A 23,292-nucleotide genomic window follows, 5' to 3' on the forward strand; every position below is an offset into this window, starting at 1 on the left:
TTTCTCTGTTTTTCTTTCTCCTTTCTCCCATCTGTATTCTCTCTCTTTAATGACACTTTTATGTAGTTTTACTTTTAAATGAACAAGTTTCATTAAAGTCAAAACCACCCCACCCCCTTTTAGCTTTAATATCAGTAAGGGCTTGATAAATGGTTGTGGATGTTCTAAAATGTACCCTTCAAATTCTGATACCAGACTGCCCCTTCTAGAGGGGTTTCGCTTACAGCACATAACAATCCATCAAACAAGACACAAGGTGAATTTTCGAGGGACTTATGAGGAGGCCCAGATGGCAGAAATTGAAATTTTTGAAACTGTCACTCTGCCTTTTGTTCCCCTGCTTTAAGTAAAGCTGAATCCCATCAGAGGGAGAAGATTGCTTTTTTACCTAGAAATGAGAATGGCATTTAAAACTCAATATCAGAAAAACTATTGATGAAATTAAGAGCCTGGAAGAATTGATTTAGAAAAAAGATCAAAGAAATTAAATATGTATAGCTCAGGATAATAGGATATTAGTCTCTAAACACAATTTCATTTTTGTTATCCAGTGTTCTTATTATCAGTTATCTGAATGGTCTAGTTCCCCCACAGAGACAGTTTTTCCCTAGAGGACCCTCTATGTGAGACGTTGCATGGCCCAGAGAATGAAGCACCATGATCAATACCCTCCCAGTACCAGAGGCTCTGTCGCTATAACACACAACTAGAGTTGCAGGCGGCCTGATTTCATCACTGGGAAAGCATCCTCTGGCTTGCTTTTCTACGCCTGCAGTGGCTTACAATATGTTACCTCCCAGGGGCCCAACCAGCTGAATCTCTCAGAACTAATCAAGGCTGCTTCTCCAGTGACAAGCACCCAATCAGTTTGCCACTCGGCCATTTATAAAGCCTTTCTGGCTTGTTAGAGCAGCCAGGTTTGCCACCCACTGACGTCACCTTAGAGAACCAGGCTGGCCTCAGCGATAAGATGAAGGATCAGAGCAGGACGTTAGTGAAGATTCTGTTATAGAGATGCCTTATTAAAACAAAGCCATTCCCCTGGGGCAGCTAGGTTCCAAAGAGTTACTAGGGAAAATGCTAAATAAATAGAAATAGGTATAGAATAATTTTATATTTTTATAAATATATATAAACATATGTTTGTGTTGTCTATCTTTACCTATTTGTCTTTCATTGTAGCCATCTCTAGGTAGGGGGTGGGGAAGAAAATAAGATAATTTTGTTGTATATTTGAAAGGAATAGCAAGTTGTGTGTAACAGATTAGCAATTTTATGTACAATGTCTTTCTTATTATGCTATTATGAAAATTCTATCCATAAGTTAAAAATAAAAGAAAGAATGCTAGAACTAAAGTTGGAGGGCCTGTTCACAAATTCCAGTTCAAATCCCCATGCTTCTGCCATTGACTGTGGCAAGTACTTAACCTTTCAGGACTAACAATTTCCTTATTTGTAAAGTGAGGACAGGTTGAACTAGAAGACTAGCACACAGTTATTTTCCATCCTACTATAATTATATGATCCTGTGATGAAAAGTTTCAAACTAATTCAGCTTAACATACAAATTATAATACTTTTCAGGAAGAAAATTTAATTTCAGAAAATCAAGTAATGATTGGTATGAAATCATTGAAACTCTGTCCTCATATTCCAAGGACTTTAGGAGTATATTTAAGCATCGTTTCCAAATAGTTCTTTTTCTCTGATGAGACTCAGTCCCATAGGTTGTAATCATATGAGTACATCATATGTTCACCCCTTGCTTAGTGTGACAAACCAACAATACACATTCACCTTGTTCATTAAAATGTAATTATAATTATGAATTATCTGGTAAAAGTATTAGAAAGAGCTTGCAACTAGGAGTCAGAAAAATCTAAGATTCTAATTTAATTTTCCCATTAATTAGCTGTATTCCCTTGGGAAAATGACTTAAATTCCCTAGACCTCCATTTCCTCATCTGTAAATGAGAGAACTAGACCAGATGAATTGCATGTCTCTTCTAGTTTTAAGATCTTACCTTCTTATAGTGTTTAGAAGGGAAAAGGGCTATGGTTAAAAGATTATCTCATCAAGAAAGAAAAGGAAATATGGTACATGCACATGAATGTATGTGAAAGACTTTGGACTAATATAATATGCAGAGCAGTCTGACAAACTGAACAAAAGGAGAAAGTAAAATTGGCACAGCTGCCAGATTGATATTCCATGTTTCTCTACTATTCAAGAAACCATTGTGGCTCCCCATTGCCTCTAAATTAGAAAACAATCTGCTCTGGATGGCATTTGAAACTCATCAAAATCTTAATCCAGCCTTATCTTATTTAGGCTTGACCTAGAATTCACTTCCTTCTTATCTTGACTCCTAAAACACCCCAAGTCCTTCAAAACTTAGCTCTCATATCATCTACTATATGAGATCTTCATTTTAATAGATTTTTATTGAAATATTTTTAATTATCTAGATTTTCCTCCCCTCCCAGGGATCCATCCCTTTATAACAAAGAATGTTGTTTGTTTTTACTGATTTGTTTTCTCTTTCTTAAAAACAATCAACATCCTGAAAAAAAGCTGACATTATTTTCAATGTTCCATACCCATAGACCCCAACTTTTTCAAAGAAGGTAGAAAAGGAAAATGTATTCCTATATTTCTTCTTTGGGGTCAAATTTGTTCTTAATATAACATATAATATTGTTTTGTGTTTGCTCTTTCCATTTGCCATGTTGTAATCATTGTGTATATTATTTTTCCTGGATCTTCTTGCTTTACTTCACATGAGTTCATATGGTTTTCTGTGTTCTCTGTATTCATTTGCTTGTTGTTTCTTACAGCACAATTTTCTTTTTGTATCACATATATCACAATTTATTTAGCCATTTTCCACTTAATAGACATCTGTTTTTTTCTACTTCTTTCTTACACAGAAAGTAATGTTATAATTATTCCAATGTGTATAAATCATTTCTTTTTTTACTTACTTGACTATATGCCTGTTAGAAGACTCTCCAGATTAAAGGGTATGACCATTTTAGCTACTTTATTTCTATAATTCCAAATTGCTTTGCTAAATGGTTGTGTTAATTCACAGCTCCACCAACAGTGCTTTAGTAGGCCTCTCTTTCCATAACCCACTCCCCCAATATCGATTACTACTGTCTTTTGTCATCTTTGCCCATTTGTTAGGGGGAGACATTAAATCTCAAGGTTGTTTTGATTTGGATTGCATCATTCTTACTATTAGTGATTTGTAATGTTCTCTCAAATCCTTGTTAATAGATTGCAGTTTTTCTTTTGAGAACTCTTTGTTCATGTTCTTTGATTATGTCTCTATTGGGGAATAACTTTTGGTCTTACATCTTTGTAAGTTACCTGTATATCTTGCACATCAACCCTTAGTCAGACATACTTGACTACTTTTCTTATCTTAGATGTGCTTATTTCATCTTATAAAAATTTCCCAACTTTAAGTAATCAAAATTTGTCTATTATAATTGGCTTTATTTCTTAATTAAGAATTCATCCCTTATCCATAACTGCAAAAATCATATGACTTGCTTCTCTTCTAAATTACAGAAAATATTATGATTTTGAATTTATTATAGAATATAGTGTAAGATATTAGTCTTAATCTAATTTCTGCTGAACTGCTCTCTAGTTTTTTCCAGCTCAAATAAATTCTTTCCTAGATATTTTATGTTTTCTGAATCATCAAACATAGATTTAATGAGTCCATTATTTTTGATCCTCCCTTGTCTAGTCTGTTTCAGTGATCTACTTTTCTTGCTGGCACTGAACGATTTTGATGACTTCTGCTTTACAATGTAATTTGTAGTCTAAAATTGTTGATCCCCATCACAAGTCCTTTCATGATCCCCAGAGTTCTTAGGGCCATTACCTAACTTTCTATCTTTTTGCATTTATTTTGAATATATTTTTGTATTTGGTTATATGTGAATAGTATTTTCTTATTTTCAAAAGAATATAAGCTCCTTGAGGGCAAGTTTTGTCTTTGTATCTCAATGCCTAGTAAAGTACCTGGAAATAATTAACAAATTCTCTTTGAGTAAATGAAACAATTTAGGATAAAATGTGTTTAGGAAAAGAATAAGCATTTATTAAATGCCTGAGTCATTTATACTAGACATTATATGTTAAGCCTTGTGCTAAACACTTTACAAATATTTCATTTAATCTTCACAATTACCCTAGGAAGTAGATTCTATTATTATCTCTATTTTACTTTTGAAGAAACTGAGTCAGGACAACTTAAAGTCTCAAGGTCACACAGCTAATTGTGTTTAAGACCAGCTTTGAACCCAGGTCCTCCTGACTGCAACCCCCCCCCCCCAACTATGACTACTTTGCTGAATAATTGCCTGTAGGTATTATATTCTATTGTTGTATCATGTAACCCAGTGGTTCTCAAAGTATGGTCTAGAGAATCCTGGGGTTCTCTGAAACCCTTTTAGAAGGTCTTCAAATTCAAAAATAGTTTTTATTTCCAATATGGTAAATGTCTATAAATATAACCCAAAAAAACAAAAAGGCTTTGGAGAGATCCTCAATAATTTTTAATAGGATAAAGATACTGAAAACAAAAGTTTGAGAACCACTGATGTAACAGATTTGTTTGTAGCCAATTCTAAAAATTGAACTTTTATCATCTGGAGCACTCCTGACAATTCAACCCCACTTCCCCCTGAAAAAAAAAACAACCCCCCCCCCCACAAACTATAAAGCTTTATATATTTCAAATGCAAGGAGACTAAGACAGTGACTTTCAATTAGCCAAGCACCTGTTGTTCCCCAAATCCAAAATCTCTGGTAATTGAAGTGACTTTGTAAAGCTCTTAGAATATGATCAAGTGCTTTGATGGAATAACAATAATAAGTAATATAGGAGTCAGGAAGAGTTAATACCTCAACTCAGTTTTAATCTTCTTAAGAGAAAGGATTCTCTCTTAGACCCCTTTGGGTAGCTCATTGCTATGTACAGAGTAGTTGCTCAAGTGAAGAAGGGAGGGAGCAAAAAGGAAATCCCCTCTCCCCCAATCCTGCCAGGGGACTTGAGTCCCTCACCTCCATGGGCATATTTCCTTGTGACTTATTTCACAGAGTGAGAATTTGCATTGCTGGTTGTAACCTTCATGAAATGTAACCCTCTTTAATCTGTTGGATAGATAAAAACCTCACCCCATAATACAGTGTTTAGAATGGAAATATGAAATTAAAGGAAAAAAGGAAAATGAAGGGGTTGTCATTCTCCCAGGAAAGTGAAATCGCCCACACGGCTTGCAGTGTAGACATGAAAAGCTGCCTTCGAGCAGCCTGGCTAGTCATTGAAAATGATGAATACCCAGGTAGATGATGTTGCTCCGAGGACCTTGAGCTTGGCGTGCCCTGATTTCCATTTCAGACTGACAGGACAGTTCGCTTGCTAGGGCACCGACTAAAAGCAGAATCAGGAAATTTGGCTGGTGGTGGGAGAAGGTCACTTCCTGGGAGGGTGATCTGGGCTGACTTATTTAACCTTTATGTGTGTCTATACTTTTCCCATCTGGAAATCTGAAAGGAAAAAAAAAAAGAGCCACATTGTACTAGGCTTTCAAATAGCACATGCAATGCATTTTGCATTCATAAAAGAAAAAGGCCCATTACCCATCTGACTCTGTCTCCCCAAAGAACATTACGGAATGCTCCCATTAAGTCTATGGCCTGGAAAAATCACGCTGTGTCAGGTCTACTATTTTATTTACCTGTTTATTGACCACCAGAGCATTTATATCTTGATTGACATATGGATAATTGTCTAATTGGTACCCACTCATTTGAAACCACCCAAAATGTAATGCTGCATCTGTTTAAGCCTGTATTCTCAAATGTTAAATTGAAATCACATCGCAGTCAGCCAATATAGCAAGGCAGTCATCCGAACTAAGTCCTCATTGCTCTCACTGACCATGAACTTTTGTCATCTGGAGCACTCTAATACCTGACAATTCAACCCCACTTCCCCCTGAAAAAAAAAAAAAAAAGCAACAATCCACAAACTATAAAGCTTTATATATTTCAAATGCAAGGAAACAAAGACACTGACTTTCAATTAACCAGGTTTAGATTATCCCACTCGTTTCCCAGGTCATCCAGATGAAGGGAAAATTGCAGCTGCTTGACTCAAGCCCTATTTGGAATAGGCAAATACTAGATTCATGAGCTTTTGCTTTAGAAATAAATTAGCAGCCATTAATGATATTGAATACAGAGACACTCCAGATGGTAGCTATTTTTTAAATCATTAATAGTATTGCTCCTTTTGTGAGTAGGGAACAGGAAAGAGATGACAAAACACTAACTTACCGAATGTATTTTCATGACTTTGTTCAGAAATACTTTCCTCTTGGTTAAAAAAGAAAATAGCAACTTCTTCATTTTAATACAAGTGAACCAAAAAAAATTTAAATGGCAATAGCCATATTCCTTTAATAGTATTCAAGCGTACTCATATACAGAAATAATAGCGGCCATACTCTATGTGGCTCCTGCATGGCCTTTTTACTTTCCTTTCTAGACTTTGAATTAATTCTCCAGAGTAATAGGAAAGCCCAAGATTTACACCCATGTATGTACAGTTCCAGTAAATGCAGCTCATGGAAGTAGTATCCACTATGCAATTCCCTAGGGTCCCTTCATTCATTTGACCTGCAAATAGACCTTACAATCTTTACCATTTTGGAGAATTGGCCATAAATATGCTTTCTAGCACTGACATCATTGTAACAACACTGAGGTCATCCCACCCCTCCTTGAGCCACCATCCAGGCAATGACAGCATTGAATTAATAAATCTGGATAAAGGATATTAAACATGATGTAATAGTAAGGGCCATATTGGCCATGGGGCTCTCTGAGTCTTTGTTCTGATCCATAAAACGATGGTGATTTTTGCATTATCCACCTCACAGGATCATCTCATGGGAAAACGCTTTGTAAATCTTGCTTTGCTGGGTAATTATGAACCATTATTTAGGTAACCCTTGAGGGAATTTACCAGAGAGATCCTTGAGAATGAAACCCTTCTAAATTCCTAAGTCATCACTGGCCAGCTTCATGACCAGGATGTTCACTGGTAGGATGATGGGTGAGAGGATCCAGGATCCGAAAACAAATTGTACTGGACCTGGTGTGTGTTCACAGATACTCCAGGCTGGTATTTGAAAACTTCATCCTGTTGAAAGCCTGTGCTGATTTAGACATACCCTATATATGCATACATAACTCAGAAGCCATTTTCAATAAAAGCAACTGAGTCTGGTGACTAAGGTCCTAAAGTTAAAGGTCATCAACTTCCTAAAGCTGACCACTGGTTATGGGGTCACAAATAGAGTTAGAAAGTCTCTCAGAGGCCATCTAGCCCAATCCCCTCTATTTGCCTTACATCATTCCAGTAAATATTTTTGATGGGTTTTGAACCCACATTGTATTGTGGGGGGAATCTGTTTTTTTTTTTTTAATAATAGCTTTTTTATTTTCAAAATACATGCAAGGATAGTTTTCAGCATTCACCCTTGCAAAATCTTGTCTTCTAAGTTTATCTTTTTCCTTTCCTCCTTCCCCCTCCCTTAGACAGCAACCAATCCAATAATGTTAAATGTGCAATTCTTCTCTCTATATATATTTCCACATTTACCATACTACACAAGAAAAAATCATATTAAAAGGGGGGAAATGAGAAAGGAAAAAAGCAAACAAACAACAAAAAAAGTGAAAATGCTATATTGTGATCCACCCTCAGTTCTCAGAGTCCTCTCTCTGGATACAAATGGCTCTCTGCATCACAGATTTATTGGAATTGGTCTGAATCACCTCATTATTGAAAAAAGCCAAGCCCATCACAGTTGGTCATCACTTCTTGTTGCTGTGTACAATGTTCTCTTGGTTCTACTCACCTTACTTAGCATCAGTTCATGTCTCTCCAAGCTTCTCTAAAATCATCCTGCTGAAATGTTCTTATAGGACAATAATATTCATAATTTACTCAGCCATTCCTTATGGGGGCAATCTGGCAGAGTTAATAGAGTTCTGGGTTTATAGTCAGAAAGACCTAGGTACAAATAACATTCATACTAGCTTTGTAATCCTGCATAAATCACTTATTTTCTCTGTAATCTTTAGACAACTCCCTTAGACTTAGTCAGGGTTAGAAGAAATTCTCCATGCTGTGGCAATCAGATTCCTGCTGTATTCAATTACTTATCCTTCTTGTATTTGTGCATTAACAAGGACAGAAGGAATTTATAAAAAAAACAATAAATCATCTAGACAGTAATCAGGCCATCAAATTTTTATGAATTCAGTCAATCAATAAGTATTTTTGAGAGCTGACTTTGTGTCTGACCTTGTGCTAAACACTGTGAATAAGATTATGTAAGAAATTCCCTTTCTTGATAAATTTTCCATTTGTTGGAAGCTATTGTGAATTAGACATTGGATTCAAGGATACCAAACTTGAAGATACAGTTTTTTCACACTTTATTTAGTTAATTTTTGGACAGGGATAGGTTTCACATGAACTGAAACTTACCTTGTGTTTGCCAAGTCAAACTCCTTCAGAATGTTTCTGAAAAACATGAAAAAAAAGAAAGGATTTGTATCTTGCCCCATTGGTTAGCCATTTATTATTCCTAGATAGCTGTTTCAATATCAGACTAAACTTTCTAGATTCTGTCCTTTAATGGGTTGTCATATAAATTGCCATATGAACATATGAACCGATGGAGACATCACCAAATCGGTGATTAAGATATGGTAAGTGGTAAAATGGTAAATTGGAGAAAGAAATTCTTAAAGCTACTTACACATAAAGAAATGAAATTTTTGTTACTCGGGCCATAAATGTCTAACCAGAAACAAACTGGGTGTTCAAAAAGTCACATACACACGACACATGGCATTTCTTCTGGATGACTTTTTTTTCTAATCTGATAAGTTATTGAAAATTCCTTTGAATCCCTTCAGTTGAATTTTTCAGCATCAAGAATTCAGTATCCATGATCAGCATGTGACTGTGCAGCCAGACTTGATGAGGCACTGAAGAAGCCTCCTTAACTCTTAAAACAGCTAATTAACTGAGTCAGGGTTTGGGGGGGGGGGGGATGCTTGAATGTTTTCATGTGATTATCAATACAGGGTTGATGATGGATAATCACAAAAGAAATAGAATTTGTCCTTTTTGAACCTCTCATCCATTGTTTTCAAAAGAACTCATTGTTTTCCAAGAAATTTTATTTTAAAGTTCATGCAGAGTGGAAGTCAGTGTAGTGGGAAGGAGACTGATTTGGGGGGCCAAGGAACTGGGTTCCAATATCTCTCTGAGGTTCTAGTGAAAGGATCTCCAGTGAAACAGAGCTGGTCACTCCTGGGCTGCAGGCAGCTGAAGTTAGCCTGCCTGTACATGAATCACGGTTCAGAGGGTGAGAAGAAGTCCAGAGTTTACAAACATCCTCAGTCCCAGAAATACTTTGAACGTTCCTGCTTAAAAATAGCCACATGGGTCAAAGCTTAGTGTTTTGATGACTTGGATCAGCAGTTTTCTTGGCTGATCTATTGATTGCTGTTGGACTTCAGTCCTGCTGATCTAATATAAGACATCACCATCAAAACAGAGTTGGAAGAAGGATCTTTTACCATTTCCAGCCACTTGGTATGGTAGCTTCATATAATATAATTTTACGGAGAATGGAATGTCTTTAGGCCAGTGACTAATTAAATTAAAGATCTGTGCTTTTAAAATTATTTATGACTGCTAGGATTTGCCTTGGTTTTTTAAAACCACAGATTGTGTTTCTACAAATAAAAATTTGTTCAAAAGGATATGACAATTCCTCCATGGAAGATACAGTACCCCAGAGTTTGGTGCTTTAATATAACCAATAACTTAGCCTTGTATTAAGAAATGTAGCCCTCCTAGAGCCCTGCAGTAGAGGGGAAATTATACAAAAAATAGAGAATCATTCTCTAATGATTAAATTGATGTTGTGACTATTTGAAAAATCCATGGCCTCTGAACTCCCTAATCACAAATGTCCTTTTATATTCACAGCAATTATTGACTATCCAAGAAGAGCTGAAAAACAAAAAGTCTGAACTGGAGCAGGCAAAGGAAGAACAAAGTCACACACAAGCGTTATTGAAAGTTCTACAGGAGCAGGTAAACTACTAAATGAATGGGACTACTCTAATTTATCTGTCAATTCAGACACATTTGTGTGTCTCCCTTGTGCTTCATTTGTACAAATATCGGCAGAAGTTAATCTACAGCATAATTTGCCTATACCTTGTCAACCCCCTCCTGTCTTAGCTGGGGGGAATTTGCAATCCCAGGGCCTGCTGCCTTTGTCCTCAGTTCAATACCTCAAAAGGCAACGCACACCAGTGATGTGTGAAGGTTCTCTCCCAGAAGACAAATGAATTGTGATAAAGTTTAAAAAATATTGGGAAAGCAAACAGATTTCAAAATAGACAATTATTTCCTTTTAAGTCTAATTGTGAGGAAAATGAGGTTAGCATAGACTACAGTCTTTCTGCAGACACATGTATACAAAAGATTGATTCATGGTGACTTTAAAAAAAAAATCACCTGGGTATCAGGGGACTTATCTAACTACAGTGAGAAGCAAACCTCTTCTATAAAGTCAGTAAATCTGATCATTCCATTCGAGCTTTCTTTGATACTAAAGTGTGGCCTGACATTGATAAGTGGATTTGAAAGTATTGTCTTACAGCAAGGGAAGATGGATCACTCAGCAGCTCAGGGAAACCTGAACCCTCCATCTCCAGTATTGGAGAAGGAGGGCACTTAACTGTTGGAAGGCAGGGAAAGCTCTTGAAATGTATTTTCAGCACTGATCTTTGTTCCCTATCACAGACCTAATAGATCCTGATTAGATTAAAAGAAATTTCAGAGAGAAAGCCCAACCTTTTGGGTCTTATCAAATTTAAGGTTATTATTATTTTTTCACTGTAATTATTGATTCTAAGGAATAAAATCAACAAGTATTTGTTAAATACCTACTATGTGTCTGTCAAGCACTAGGGATACAAAGAAAAGCTAATCCCTGCCCTAAAAGAATTCACAATACAATGAGGGAAGAGACAGCACACAAACATTGTACATATAATATATATGTATATGTATGTTTGAAATATCATAATATTTCATAGAGAGAAAGTATTTCCAGCCAGACCTCAGCCTAGTGATTTCATAGATATTTTTAAAGAATGGCTTTGATTCAATGAAATTAATTTTGTAGTCACCATTTTCTTGAATTAAGTGCTTCTGAATTTTCTTTTTTTTTAATTTTCAGTTATATTTTATTTTTCCAACTACATGTGAAGATAGTTATCAACATTCATTTTTGTAAGACTCTGCATTCCAAATGTTTCTCCTTCCTTCCTTTACTTCCCTTGTCCCCAAGACAGCAAGTAATCTGATATGTGCTTCTGAATTTTCAAGGAGATTTTTGAGAACATTATTTCAAACCATTGGAAACTTCTGGGAAAGAGAGTTACTTACTAAAACAAAAGCCTTGTTTATCTTATTATGGTTGCATGGATGTATATGAGAGAATGAATTAGAGTGAACTGAAAAATTAAATGAATCCCATTTACCCCAAGCTATCAAAATATAAAACAGACCTAGAAACCATACCTGAAAGTCTTAGCCTCATCTTTTGCATTGTACAAAAAAAGATGATCAGTAAAACCATCTGGAAAACATTAAACACCTACTTTGTGTTTCATGCTATGTTTTGTTCCCTTTAACTATTCCATTTTTGTTTACAGCTACAAAATTTCTTTACTCTAATAATAATAAGAACCTTTATTTTCCTCCTGGTGATAAAGGTCATACAACTTCTTCATTTTGATCAGAAAGTTTCAATTTCAAGCATTAAGTTAGATTCTGAATTTTGAAATAGCCCAGGGAATACTACTAAATTCTGGGATATACTAAATAGAACAAAGAAAGAAGAAGATATAGAAAAATTATACCTTGGGCATGATGCCCTGGGTACCCCTAGATAGTAAATGCAGAGTTTGGATTGGGACTGTAAAAATAATTATAGTGATTGAAAATAACGTCTTTATGGAGAAAGTTCACAGAAATTACTTATACACATGCATACATATGTAAAGGATATTATAGCTAGAAGGAAGAAGGCAGAGGACAAGTAGATAATGGTCTTCAAGTACATGAGAGGTTGTTCATTATGTAGATGAGACTGAGGGCCAGCTGTTTTCCATTTGTTAGAAGAATAGAACAAAGAGAAATTGGCTTTGGTCCCTCCATGAATGGTTTAGATTAGAAGAATATCCTTATGTTGGAGATTGTTGGAATCAGTTCTTCAAAAAAAAAAAATCTTGCTGTAAATGTTCAAAAAAATATATTTAGTCATCCAATAGGATAGGTAAGCTTCTGAAAAATCCTTCTCAATATCCCTTAGTTTAATGATTCCTTATCCTAATCTTAGAATCCCCTCCAAAGGTCAAGCCTCTGATAAAATAGGTTTATTGACATGAATGTTCCAGATTATAACATGGAATTAGAAGTCAGAAGATTGCTTCTTAATCCATGGGAAAAAATTCTGAATGATCTCACACAACTTGTTTGTTCCCTTTATAACACATTTGAGATTCCATACCAAATAAGATTGATATCTTTATCAGTGATAAAGAATTATTTAAAAAAAAACAGTTCAAGAATTATTCCATTCATCAAATCTAGGGTAATAATTTTCAAGCAAAAGACATCAAGAAAGCATAAATCTAATCTGTAGAGTGGTCAATTGTGATAGTTCACATAGGCACACAAAGTCCTAGTCTACAGGCTACTTTGAGGTTCTGGCCATACCCCTTCAGGTCCAAACCCCAATTCCCATCATTGACATCTTTACTTATAAAATTTAAGGCAGACCATCTACTCATATTACATATGAAGAAACTGAGGTTTTGAGAAGTAAAACATTCTAAGGACCTGTCAATCCTAGACACTGCCATTACAGAGTTTCCACAGCCATGGCACTTGAGAGTACAATACTATTATTCCCTCGAATTGCAGACTGGAAATCTGGGGGCTAAAGTGCCTGCTCAAACTTGTTCCACAATAGCCTCTCAAGGGTATTTATGTGGAAAGAAAAAAAAAGAGGATATTTCCTCATCAAATATGGGCAGGAGAAAATATGAACTAGAGATGAATATGCAAATGAATTCTGTATAGTCTTTAATGGAGTTCATAAATAGCTTCCTAAAGGCCTGATGAATGAGTATTGGATACTGTCATTACCATCAATAATACTTTTTCATTGCCTGCCTCACTGTTCTTTCTGCAGTCCCTTCATCTTGCTTTTGTAGATAATACATACTCAAGGAAAGATTTTAGATAATATCAATGAAGGGAATGATCTTTCATGAAAAAGATATGATGCTTGTCCTCAAGGACTTTATAGACCGTACTGAATTTTGGTATATTTTATTGATTTTTCTATTTAAGCCTGTGGTCATGAGTTGGAGAGTGACTGAAAAGACTGGGTCAGCAGCAGGTTCTGACCCAAGCACTGGCCTCCATGGAGAATTTGCTCTTAATTCAATTTTTCTATCAAGCTATTATGGTTGCTTACACTTTGACTCCTTGTCTTATTTCCCTCTGTCTATTTTAATAATGATAGTAGCTCCCCATCACTCAAATTATTTCTTATTTTTCCTTCTCCACTCTCACAAATACACACACACACACACACACACACACACACACACACACACACAGCTAGCCTGAGGCAGGCATCTTATCTGTTCTAAGACAGGGGTCTTTAGATCAGGGTCCGCCCTTCAAAGGCAGGTGAGGATGAGGATACGAAGAAGCCTTTTCTTTCTGGAAACTATGAGCAAGCAAGCAGAAAGGTGCCAGGCAAAGGGAAATGAGGGCTAAGGTTCTATATATTACTCAATTTTGGGTAGGGTCGATGATTTGCCTTTGAAGGGATCAGGGAAAGAGACAAATATTAAAAAGAAGTTGGGTGGATGAATGAAAAGGTGAAATAGAACAGACTAGAGAAAGGCAAAGGGATTGTGGAATACGGGAAAGGGGCAGGGTTCGACACATTCACAGTCATAGACTTCTAGAGCAACATAGTTAGAATCTCTCTTTATATATAATCAAGGGTTCTAAGTCTTTGAAGTTAGCAACATCCAGGTTCAGATACTGCACTGGGGCTTACCTTATCTTAGGGATTTTAGTATAGAGTTTGACAAAGATAGAGTTCCTCCATACTGAAGAAATCAGCATTGGTTTATTAAGTGCCTACTATGTACAAATAAGGTACATAGTAGGCACTTCATAAGTTCAGGAGAAGATTAGGTTTTCAATCTTGCTTCTGACATATCCTGGCTTATGAATTGAGGCAAAATTGAGGCAAATAACTTTCCAGTATCTCTGGCAACTCTCTAAGATTCTTAGGTTGAAGAAAAGGTGTTAATTTGCATTGGAAATGAAAATATTTTATATAAATGAATGAATATCTATATCCATAGCTATATCTATGTCATGAACTAGATCCTAGTGATACAAGAAAAATGACTTTAAAGAATTTATTGGGAGAAAGAATATGTATATGTAATAATATATGTATGTATGTACACACACACTCTTAGAGTAAGTAATGTGTAATAAATGTGTAAATAAATTAAGGTGTAATTAGAACAGGGCGAGCATTAGCATTTAAGGGAATCGGAAAAGGTTCCTATAAAAGAAGGTCCTTGAGTTGAACTGTAAAGGAAACTAAAGATTCTCTTCCAGTTTTCCCCCTACATGCTGTTGAATTTGTAAAGGTGAGAGACTGTTAGATTTTGGACATGCTATTGGAATAACTTTCTTTGTGTTCTTATTGGTGGATTTTGTTGTTCTGCCATTTTTAATCATGTCCAACTCTTCATGACCCCATTTGGGGTTTTCTTGGCAGAGATACTCAAACCACTCCCAGGTTTGCCATTTCCTGCCCAAGCTCATTTTATAGATGAGGAAGCCAAGGTAAATAGGGTTAGGTGACTTATGCAGGGTCACGCAACTATTACCTGAGGCTGCATTTGAACTCATGAAGAAGGGGCACCTAGGTGGCTCGGTTATGGATATGACATTCAAGCAAACTAGGCAAGCTTTTTGGTCTGGGAACCAGCTGCCCCTAGACCCCTTCCTGTTCCTTGAAAGCTTTCTCTTGCTCAGAGGCAAGTCAGTGGGACTTTCAGGCTATCACTATGGATCTGCTTTAAGAAAACTAGAGTAGTTAAAATACATAAATAACCAGAAACAGCAGATGTTTTAAATCTTACGCAGTGGTGATATGTATACAAGTCTTGTCATTTTCTTTTTTTTTCCCTATCCGCGCTTTGAGCATTTATCTCCCACCATGAAGCTTTTATATTGGGCATAAAAGATGACAGACCCGTATAAAGCAGAAGGAAATGTAGGCAGACAGTTGGAAGGATGGTCTACCCCCTCCCTTGTTCCCTCCACCCAAATATCTGCTTTTAGTCAGGCTAGGGTGAAATGCCAATTAAAGGGTTTCCAGAAATTCTTGATAACTGATTATTTGTGAGCCTTCTAGGAGGAAGACTGGCGTTTCCAAATGTTCACTGTTAAAAATCTCATCTAAAAAATAGCTTTTCTCTAAATGCATCAGTGACCAGATCTTCCCAGTTCTTCCTCCCAATAAAGAAACATAAGATCTCCTCCTGCTCTACCCCAGGAAGCAATTCTGTGTATTGAAATAGTCTCAAGGAGGGCCTGAACAGTAACAGGGGTATTTTAAATAACCCAAAATAAATATATCATTCAAAAATAATGATTAGTACAACACCATTGAGCTAGTGGCAACTTGCAAACACTGCAGAGTTTAAATTAATAGCAATAAGAATAATAAATGAAATCATTTATTATTCTTGAGAGCTAATTTTTTCTACTTTATGCCTTTGAAACTACTTACTAATGTTATTATTAAAAACAATAATGTCCAGGACTTGTGTGTGTGTGTGTGTGTGTGTGTGTGTGTATAAAACAACTAATCAACCTTCAGAACATGTTGGTTTCAAACTGGTTTCAGAAAGGCTCATTAGGATTATGCAGCCCATCTGCTTTTCTCATTGGAAGCCTTATAAAATGCAACCTCAGATAAATCAGAGTTAACCGTCAGTGTAGCATCCTCTCAAGTAATGAGTTTGCTTGTTTATTTGTTGTCCTTTCTCCTTACACTTTGCAGTTGAAAAGTGCCAAGGAATTAGCCGAGACCAATGGCCACAGCCACGAGGATGCAAATGTAGGTACCACAAGTTTGTTTACCACTTGTCATTTGAGATTGCCTGAGTGCCATTTGCATGGGATACTTTATGGATCATATAAAAAGAGATGCAATTTCTGTCCATCAGTGACTTTCTGAGATTGCCTAACTCTTAGGTTGGTAGAAGAATATTCATGCTTTTAGCTTAGATGCCTAAATGTTGGATTGAAAAATGCTTCTAACCAACCTGGAGCCCCACATATTCAAACTGCAAAGAGACAGAGTTTTAATTTTATATCTATAAACAGCAGTTCCAAGAAGACTGGTGGGAGATGGAACATTGTAATGTCATAGAATATCTTGTATTATGTATGTTGTCATGATCTTTAGACCATTATGCCTAATTTATTATATCATAGATTTCTCTAAGGGCTGGTGTTCTTAAAAAAGGAACCCAAGAGATCATTTTTTAAATTTTGATAAGTATATTTCAGTATATTTCCTTTGTAATGCATGTACAATGCATTATTCTGAGAAGCTTTCACCAGACTGCCTAAGAGGTCCATCGTACAAAACCCTGGACTGGTGTTTGTACTTTTCTAAAGGTAAGATATCTATTCTCAACGTCCTTATGGTGTTGAATATATAACCATCACTTAATTAATCAACATGTGTTTATTAAACACTTAATATCTGCTAGATACTAGGTCTATAAAAACAAAAGTAAAATATTCCCGTTTTCAAGATGTTTGCATTCAATTCATTCTCTTGTTCATAGAATACAAACCTATACTTATTTATTTTGTGATTTTGTGATTTTTTTCCGTTCACATGAGTCTATCTGCTAATACTATTCTTTTCTTCAAAAATTAGTTACCGAGTGCTTTTGTTTATCTGTCACAGAACCAGAACATAGAATTTCTGAGCAAGCTTGGACCAAGTAGGAAGGATATTCCATCTTGTGTATAACCTATTTAATTATTTACAACATAGATCCCAACATCTGTAGCACATCTCCCTCTCCACTTTGCATCATTTGCAATTTAATAAGCACTCATCTAAGCTTTTATCCAAGTCATTGTCAAAAATGTTGAACAACATAGGGCCAAAGACAGAACTTTGGAGATCTCACTAGAGATCTGCTTCTAAACTGACATTGATTTAGAACAATTTGGGTCTGGACTGTCATTTAGCCCATATCATTCCCCTCTTGCCCACAAGGATAGATGGCATGAGAAGAAAAGACTTTATAAAATACTTTGTCAAAACATAGATAATCAAAAGCACTCTTCTTCTGATTAATATCCTAGGAACCTTCAAAAGTCAAAAAATTAGTTTGACATTACATGTTCTTAATGAAACCAGTGCTGACTATAAATGATCACACTTTCCCTTTCTAATTGTTCACAAACCATCCCTTTGATATACCCAGAATTTTACCTCAAGCTAAAGTCAAAATCACTGCCTTATTTGTTTCAGTCTGCCTTCTTTCCATTTTGGAAAATCAGGACAACAGTCACCTGTTCCCAGGCTTAGAGTACCACTTCCATTTTCCAAGAGCTTTCAGAAATCACTGACATTTATTCAATAAACATTCCCATGAGGTTTTTCAGTACCTTGAATTTCAGTTCATTTCAGATTAGATACTTGAAATAATTCAGAAAAATTAGATATTCTTTTACAGTCTTATTTTTAGTTGTTGGTTTTCTTTGTTTATTAGCTTGTTTATTTTGTTTTAATTTACAATAGTGATATTAAAAGAATACCTCAGTCCAGGCTTGGAAGAAGAGGAGAAAGGGAGTGAGAGACATATAAGCAATCATTTAATTAACCCCTTATTTTCAAAGAAGAAAATTGAGACCTAGAGAAGCAGTTAAGAGATAGCATCTGAAATTGAACCAAAGTCTCTCAATTCATTGTTCCTCTATTACAACATAATAGTTTATGGAGAAGATATTTTAGGACAAAGCTTTATATTGTGAACTGGTCTAGTATAGTAACCTCATTTCTGCTACTTATAAACTATATGGTCTTCAGCAAGACTTATCTATCATCTCTTTAGAGCTAAAACTGAATTGGATTATCTTCTAAGATTCTTTCTCACTCTTAATTGTCTTCATAAATGTTTGACCTAAAAAAAAAAAAACCTTTAGATTTGATCTAGTCCAGCTCCTTCTTTGTAAATGAGGAAACTAGATAGCCTACCTGTCAAAATTTAGTTGCAATTACTGATGTTGTTCAGTTGTTTTTTGGTTTTTCAGTCTTCATGATCGTATTTGTGATTTTCTTGGCAAAGACACTAAAGTAGTTTGCCTTTTCCTTCTTCAGCTCATTTTACAGATGAGAAAACTGAGGGTTAAGTGACTTGGCCAAGGTCACACAGCTAGTAAGAGTCTGAGGACAGATTTGAACTCAATCTTCTATCTCCTCTCATATCTCTATTTCTGTATTTTGTTCCTTACCCAAGAAGCTCATATTAGGTAAGGAAAATTAAAAAGTTAGTCACTTTTGCTACTTGCTAGTAGTTCTAATAAAAGGTCTTATGAAGGAATATTTGGGGGGAAAAGTTTGCAGTAAAGTTTTTGTACTTTCTGAAGATTTTGTCATAGATCTGTATTGACAATTTGAAGCAAGGTCCTTTAACAGGCCATTAAGCTAAAAGCCTGTATTTAAAATATTACTGATTGAGACAAATAGATTTTTGTTCTGTCATTCACATCAGAAGTTGGTGCACAGTGAACCTGTTCTGCCAGAGCAGATCATTCTTAGGATAGATCACATTGGCTTTTTTGGTTACTATCCACAAACACTTACTGTGATAGATTCTGGCATTCTGTTTTGGCTTCCCAAAATTGCCCTGGCACTCACATGTCAGGTGTGCACCTGAAGGATTTCATCAGTAATTCTGATGGGTATCTTCTGTAAGACATTTCCATCCTTGCAATTTCCTAGCTTGTTTCTGAGGGCCAAGCAGCTCCCAGATTCCAGCATACTTACACCTGGAAACATTCTTGATTCCATTATATTGTTGCCTTATAGCCATTTTTAAATTTTTTTCTTTCTTTCTTATTATTTTCTTTATTTACCATATTTAACATAGAACTAGATTCAGATCCTAACTGGTATTCTGGTTTATAAACATCTTGATATTACAACATCAGTGTTAGCAATTGAAAAATCCAATGCAATTGAATAGATATAGTGAGTCCCATGGTCTTGCGATGATTTACCCAGTGTCACACAGCCAGTAAATGACAAAATCAGGGTTTAGACCTGGGTGTTTTGACATAAAATCCACTTTCGTCTGAAGTGTCATTTAATTTAAATAAATATAACAATTTAATTAAACTACATCCTTTCCCTATTTCCTGTTTTGATATATTAAAATCTTTTGCCAGTTCAGCCAGAATCAGCTTTTTCTAAAGGAAAGCATAAATTTTATGACTGTTAGGACAATGAAATAATGCCATCAGGCCCTGATCTTGGTCAAGGCCCAAATTGCTGAAACCAAACATTTTATTTGCCTATGGAATTTTGAATATTAATCTCATATGGGACAAATAATGTTTTTTAATTCACCTTGAACTTAAAATTAGTCTTGTCTCAGGTCCTCAGTATGATTTTTCTCCAGTCTAAATTCCAGCCCCATCCTGGTATGACACACATTGGGCTTTCAGTTATCAGTTTTTCAAATCTTTGGAAAGCTGAAGAATTTAGCTCTGATAATGAATTGGTTGTAACTTAAAAACTCAGTCAGGGTCACCCACAAAAGTGGGTTCAGAGGCTTTAAGATCTGGAAGGGAATTCATAGAGACTAATGTCTTCATTTGAAAGTTGAAAAAGCTGATTCCTAGAGAGATTTAAAAGAAAACTTGGAATTTTCTATTCCAGCTTATTTTTAGAATTAAGAAAATGTGAGTTAAACTGTGATTTACAGAAGGTCACATAAGTATTGAATCTCAGATCCAGAACTAGAACCCAGATTTTTCTGATTCTCAATTCAGCAAGAGCCTTTTCTATCTTAATAAAAACACTCCCCACGTCCTTGCACGATGGAGAAATGATACTGTGCTGATGTCAGATTGACAGAAATGATTTCTGATAATAAAAGGAAGCGCCTGAACAATCATGTTTACACATGTTAGTGTGGTACCTTTATAGGCATTTCAACATATGTGAAGATATCCTTCCCAATTTTAAAATGTGGTTTTTCCATCTTGAATATATGCAGATGGGATAAAGATGTGTAAAAGAAGAAACCCAAAAGTAAATGGCGTCCCGCCATCAAAGACTAAGAAAAGCCCAAATGACTTGTTCTTATGTAACTCTTTCATTTAACATACAGGACAAGAGATCATAAACTCAGTCTAAAGTCAGAAGATATAGATTCAAATTCTTCCACTAATACTTAGTGCCTTTGTGACTTTTCAACAAATCCCTTAACCATCCTGGATCTTTCCTTAGCTATAAAAGCAGAGGGTTGGAATAGAAGGAATAGTGATGAATTCTTCAGTCACCATAACTTTCAAGAGACTGGCTATTAAATTGCAAAGAGGTTTGTGAGCTAGAGAAATAGAAAAAAATCCAGATTTTTTAAAACTAAAATTCAAAGATGTATGTAAAGTTTTGTTCGGACAACTAAAATATCTTGTTGTTCCAAACCAGATTGGTAGAATATAGCCAAGGGAAATGAGAAATTCAGCTCTAGGCAAAATAATTCTATGACTAAATTACTCATTGAAACCAGAACAGATCCAAAGGGTATTTATCCATTTTGAAGATTATAACTCAATTTCCCTAAAGAGTCTGGAATAATATTCTTACTTGTGCTAACACCACATATAATAGGGGTCCTCAAACTATGGCCCACGGGCCAGATGCAGCAGCTGAGGACGATTATCCCCCTCATCCAGGGCTATGAAGTTTCTTTATTTAAAGGCCCACAAAACAAAGTTTTTGTTTTTACTATAGTCCGGCCCTCCAACAGTCTGAGGGACAGTGAACTGGCCCCCTATTTAAAAAGTTTGAGGACCCCTGATTTAGACCATTAGACATGTTTTAGGGCTGTTTCAGCTTTAGATTTGTAATATTAAGGACCTATGAGACCCTTCAATAGATAATATTCACTTCTCCTCTACTGGCTCTCCTACTAAAGGAAAGAATGAGATCAGCAAGCATCTACCCCTGCAACATTACCACCCCACAGTGTGTCTGGTCTTTGGTAAAACCCAGCAGCTAGAATTCCTTATGAAAGAATATTTGGAGGAAAAAACCTGAAATAAAGTTTTTTCCCCCCATGTGAAGATTTTGTCTTAGATCTCTATTAATAATATGAAGCAAGATACTTTGACAGATCAGTAGACTAAAAACCTGTTTTAAAATATTTTGACCAAAACAACTCTTCTTTCATAAATATATCAACCTTTTTCATGTATCTTCATGCGCTCTCCTGCCTTACTTCATGCTTGCACTGGCATTCCCCTTTCTTGCCCATGGTCCTAATCCTGTTCTCTCTAAATCAGAGAACTAACAAATATTTACTAAGTCTTTTCTCCGAGTCAGGTACTGGACAGGCAAAAAAAAATAATCCCTATCCAAAATGGAGCTTCATTCTAATAAGGGAGGCAAGAGTATATATAAATATATGTAACAATATTTGTAAAATATGGATGAATATATATGATAAAATATATATCATATAGATGAATATATATGATAAAATATATGTAAAATAGAGATGAATATATGTAAAATAGAGATGAATATGATAAAATATAGATGAATGTATATGATAAATATATGTAAAATATAGATGAATATATGATAAAATATAGATGAATATATGATAAAATATAGATGAATATATATGATAAATATATGTAAATATAGATGACTATATATGATAAATATATGTAAAATATAGATGAATATATATGATAAAATGTCATTAAGTATTTGAAAGGGAGGGCACTAACATTTGTATAGAGATTGGGAAAGGCTTCATGCTGAGTTCTTTGGGGGGGAAAAGGAGAAACTTTGCTAATATCTGTTGAGTGATCAATCTCATTAGACATTGTCCCTTGCCCTTACTTCATAAAAAACTAACCTGCCATGTATGTTATCCTCTCAGGCCCTTGCTCTGGTGGGAAACCGATAAAGATTGAGTTAGAGCACAAGAGATGGAGGACATGGGTGGGAGCCCTTTTCTCTTCAGAACCTGGGTGGCGTTGGGGAAACTACTTCACCTCCAGGTCCTTGTTTCCTCATCTATAAAACCATGTGTCTGACTGGTCTTTCTAACTCCAAAGCCTGAGCTTCCCCACCAGCCTGAGGGACCATGGCGGGTAATGAGTCGGTGGTCTGTCTCTCTTGCGTCTCCATGTGGGCTTCACATGGGACAAGCCTTTCCTTTCCCTTGAAGGACTCTGCCCTCTCTCCTCCACTCTTACATTAATGCCTCACTCCCACCACCTGCTGACATGAATCATCATCCCCATCTTGTCCTGCTGATTCTGCATTTCCCTCTGATTTTGCTGCCTTCTCCCAGGCTTGTTTAATCCTTCATCATGAGCTAACCACATCCTCCACTGCCTGCCAAGAAACCCACCATCCGTCTGAGCAAACCCACAGAGGAATCCCACCCCCTGCCCTTGGCAGCGCTGATGATAATTGGGGTTCTTCCACAAACCTAGGAATCCAGTTCTGGACCCTCCCAGACTCTGGGGGAGAATCGGACAAAGAAACTGGCTTCCGGCTCACTTTGCTTAACCTCGGCTTTTCATGAATAAGAAGGGGAGCCTTAGAGAGTATTCCATTAGCAAACAAGAAGCTGGTGGGAAATTGGACCTTGTGGGTTTGTTCTGACTGGCAGGCTTGGGTACTGGGAACTCTGGTGCATCTACCTCCCCTAATGTCCAGAATTTAATTGCCATAATGAGGGTTTCACCCAGGCTTTCTAAGGCT

General features: G+C 36.0%; 1 protein-coding gene across 10 annotated transcripts in view; it reads left to right on the plus strand.

Moving 5' to 3' along the window:
• ENOX1 (ecto-NOX disulfide-thiol exchanger 1) overlaps positions 1-23,292 on the plus strand; it is a 663,627-nt gene that overhangs the window by 586,485 nt on the left and 53,850 nt on the right. For all 10 annotated transcript variants that reach the window (XM_031958417.1, XM_031958412.1, XM_031958413.1 and 7 more), the window contains 2 exons: positions 10,107-10,214; positions 16,312-16,368. In XM_031958417.1, coding sequence (XP_031814277.1) covers positions 10,107-10,214; positions 16,312-16,368 — 165 coding nt within the window. The remainder of the gene's footprint in view (positions 1-10,106; positions 10,215-16,311; positions 16,369-23,292) is intronic.

The sequence above is a fragment of the Sarcophilus harrisii genome, chromosome 3 (genome assembly GCF_902635505.1).
Source record: "Sarcophilus harrisii chromosome 3, mSarHar1.11, whole genome shotgun sequence".
NCBI classification, from domain to species: Eukaryota; Metazoa; Chordata; class Mammalia; order Dasyuromorphia; family Dasyuridae; genus Sarcophilus; species Sarcophilus harrisii.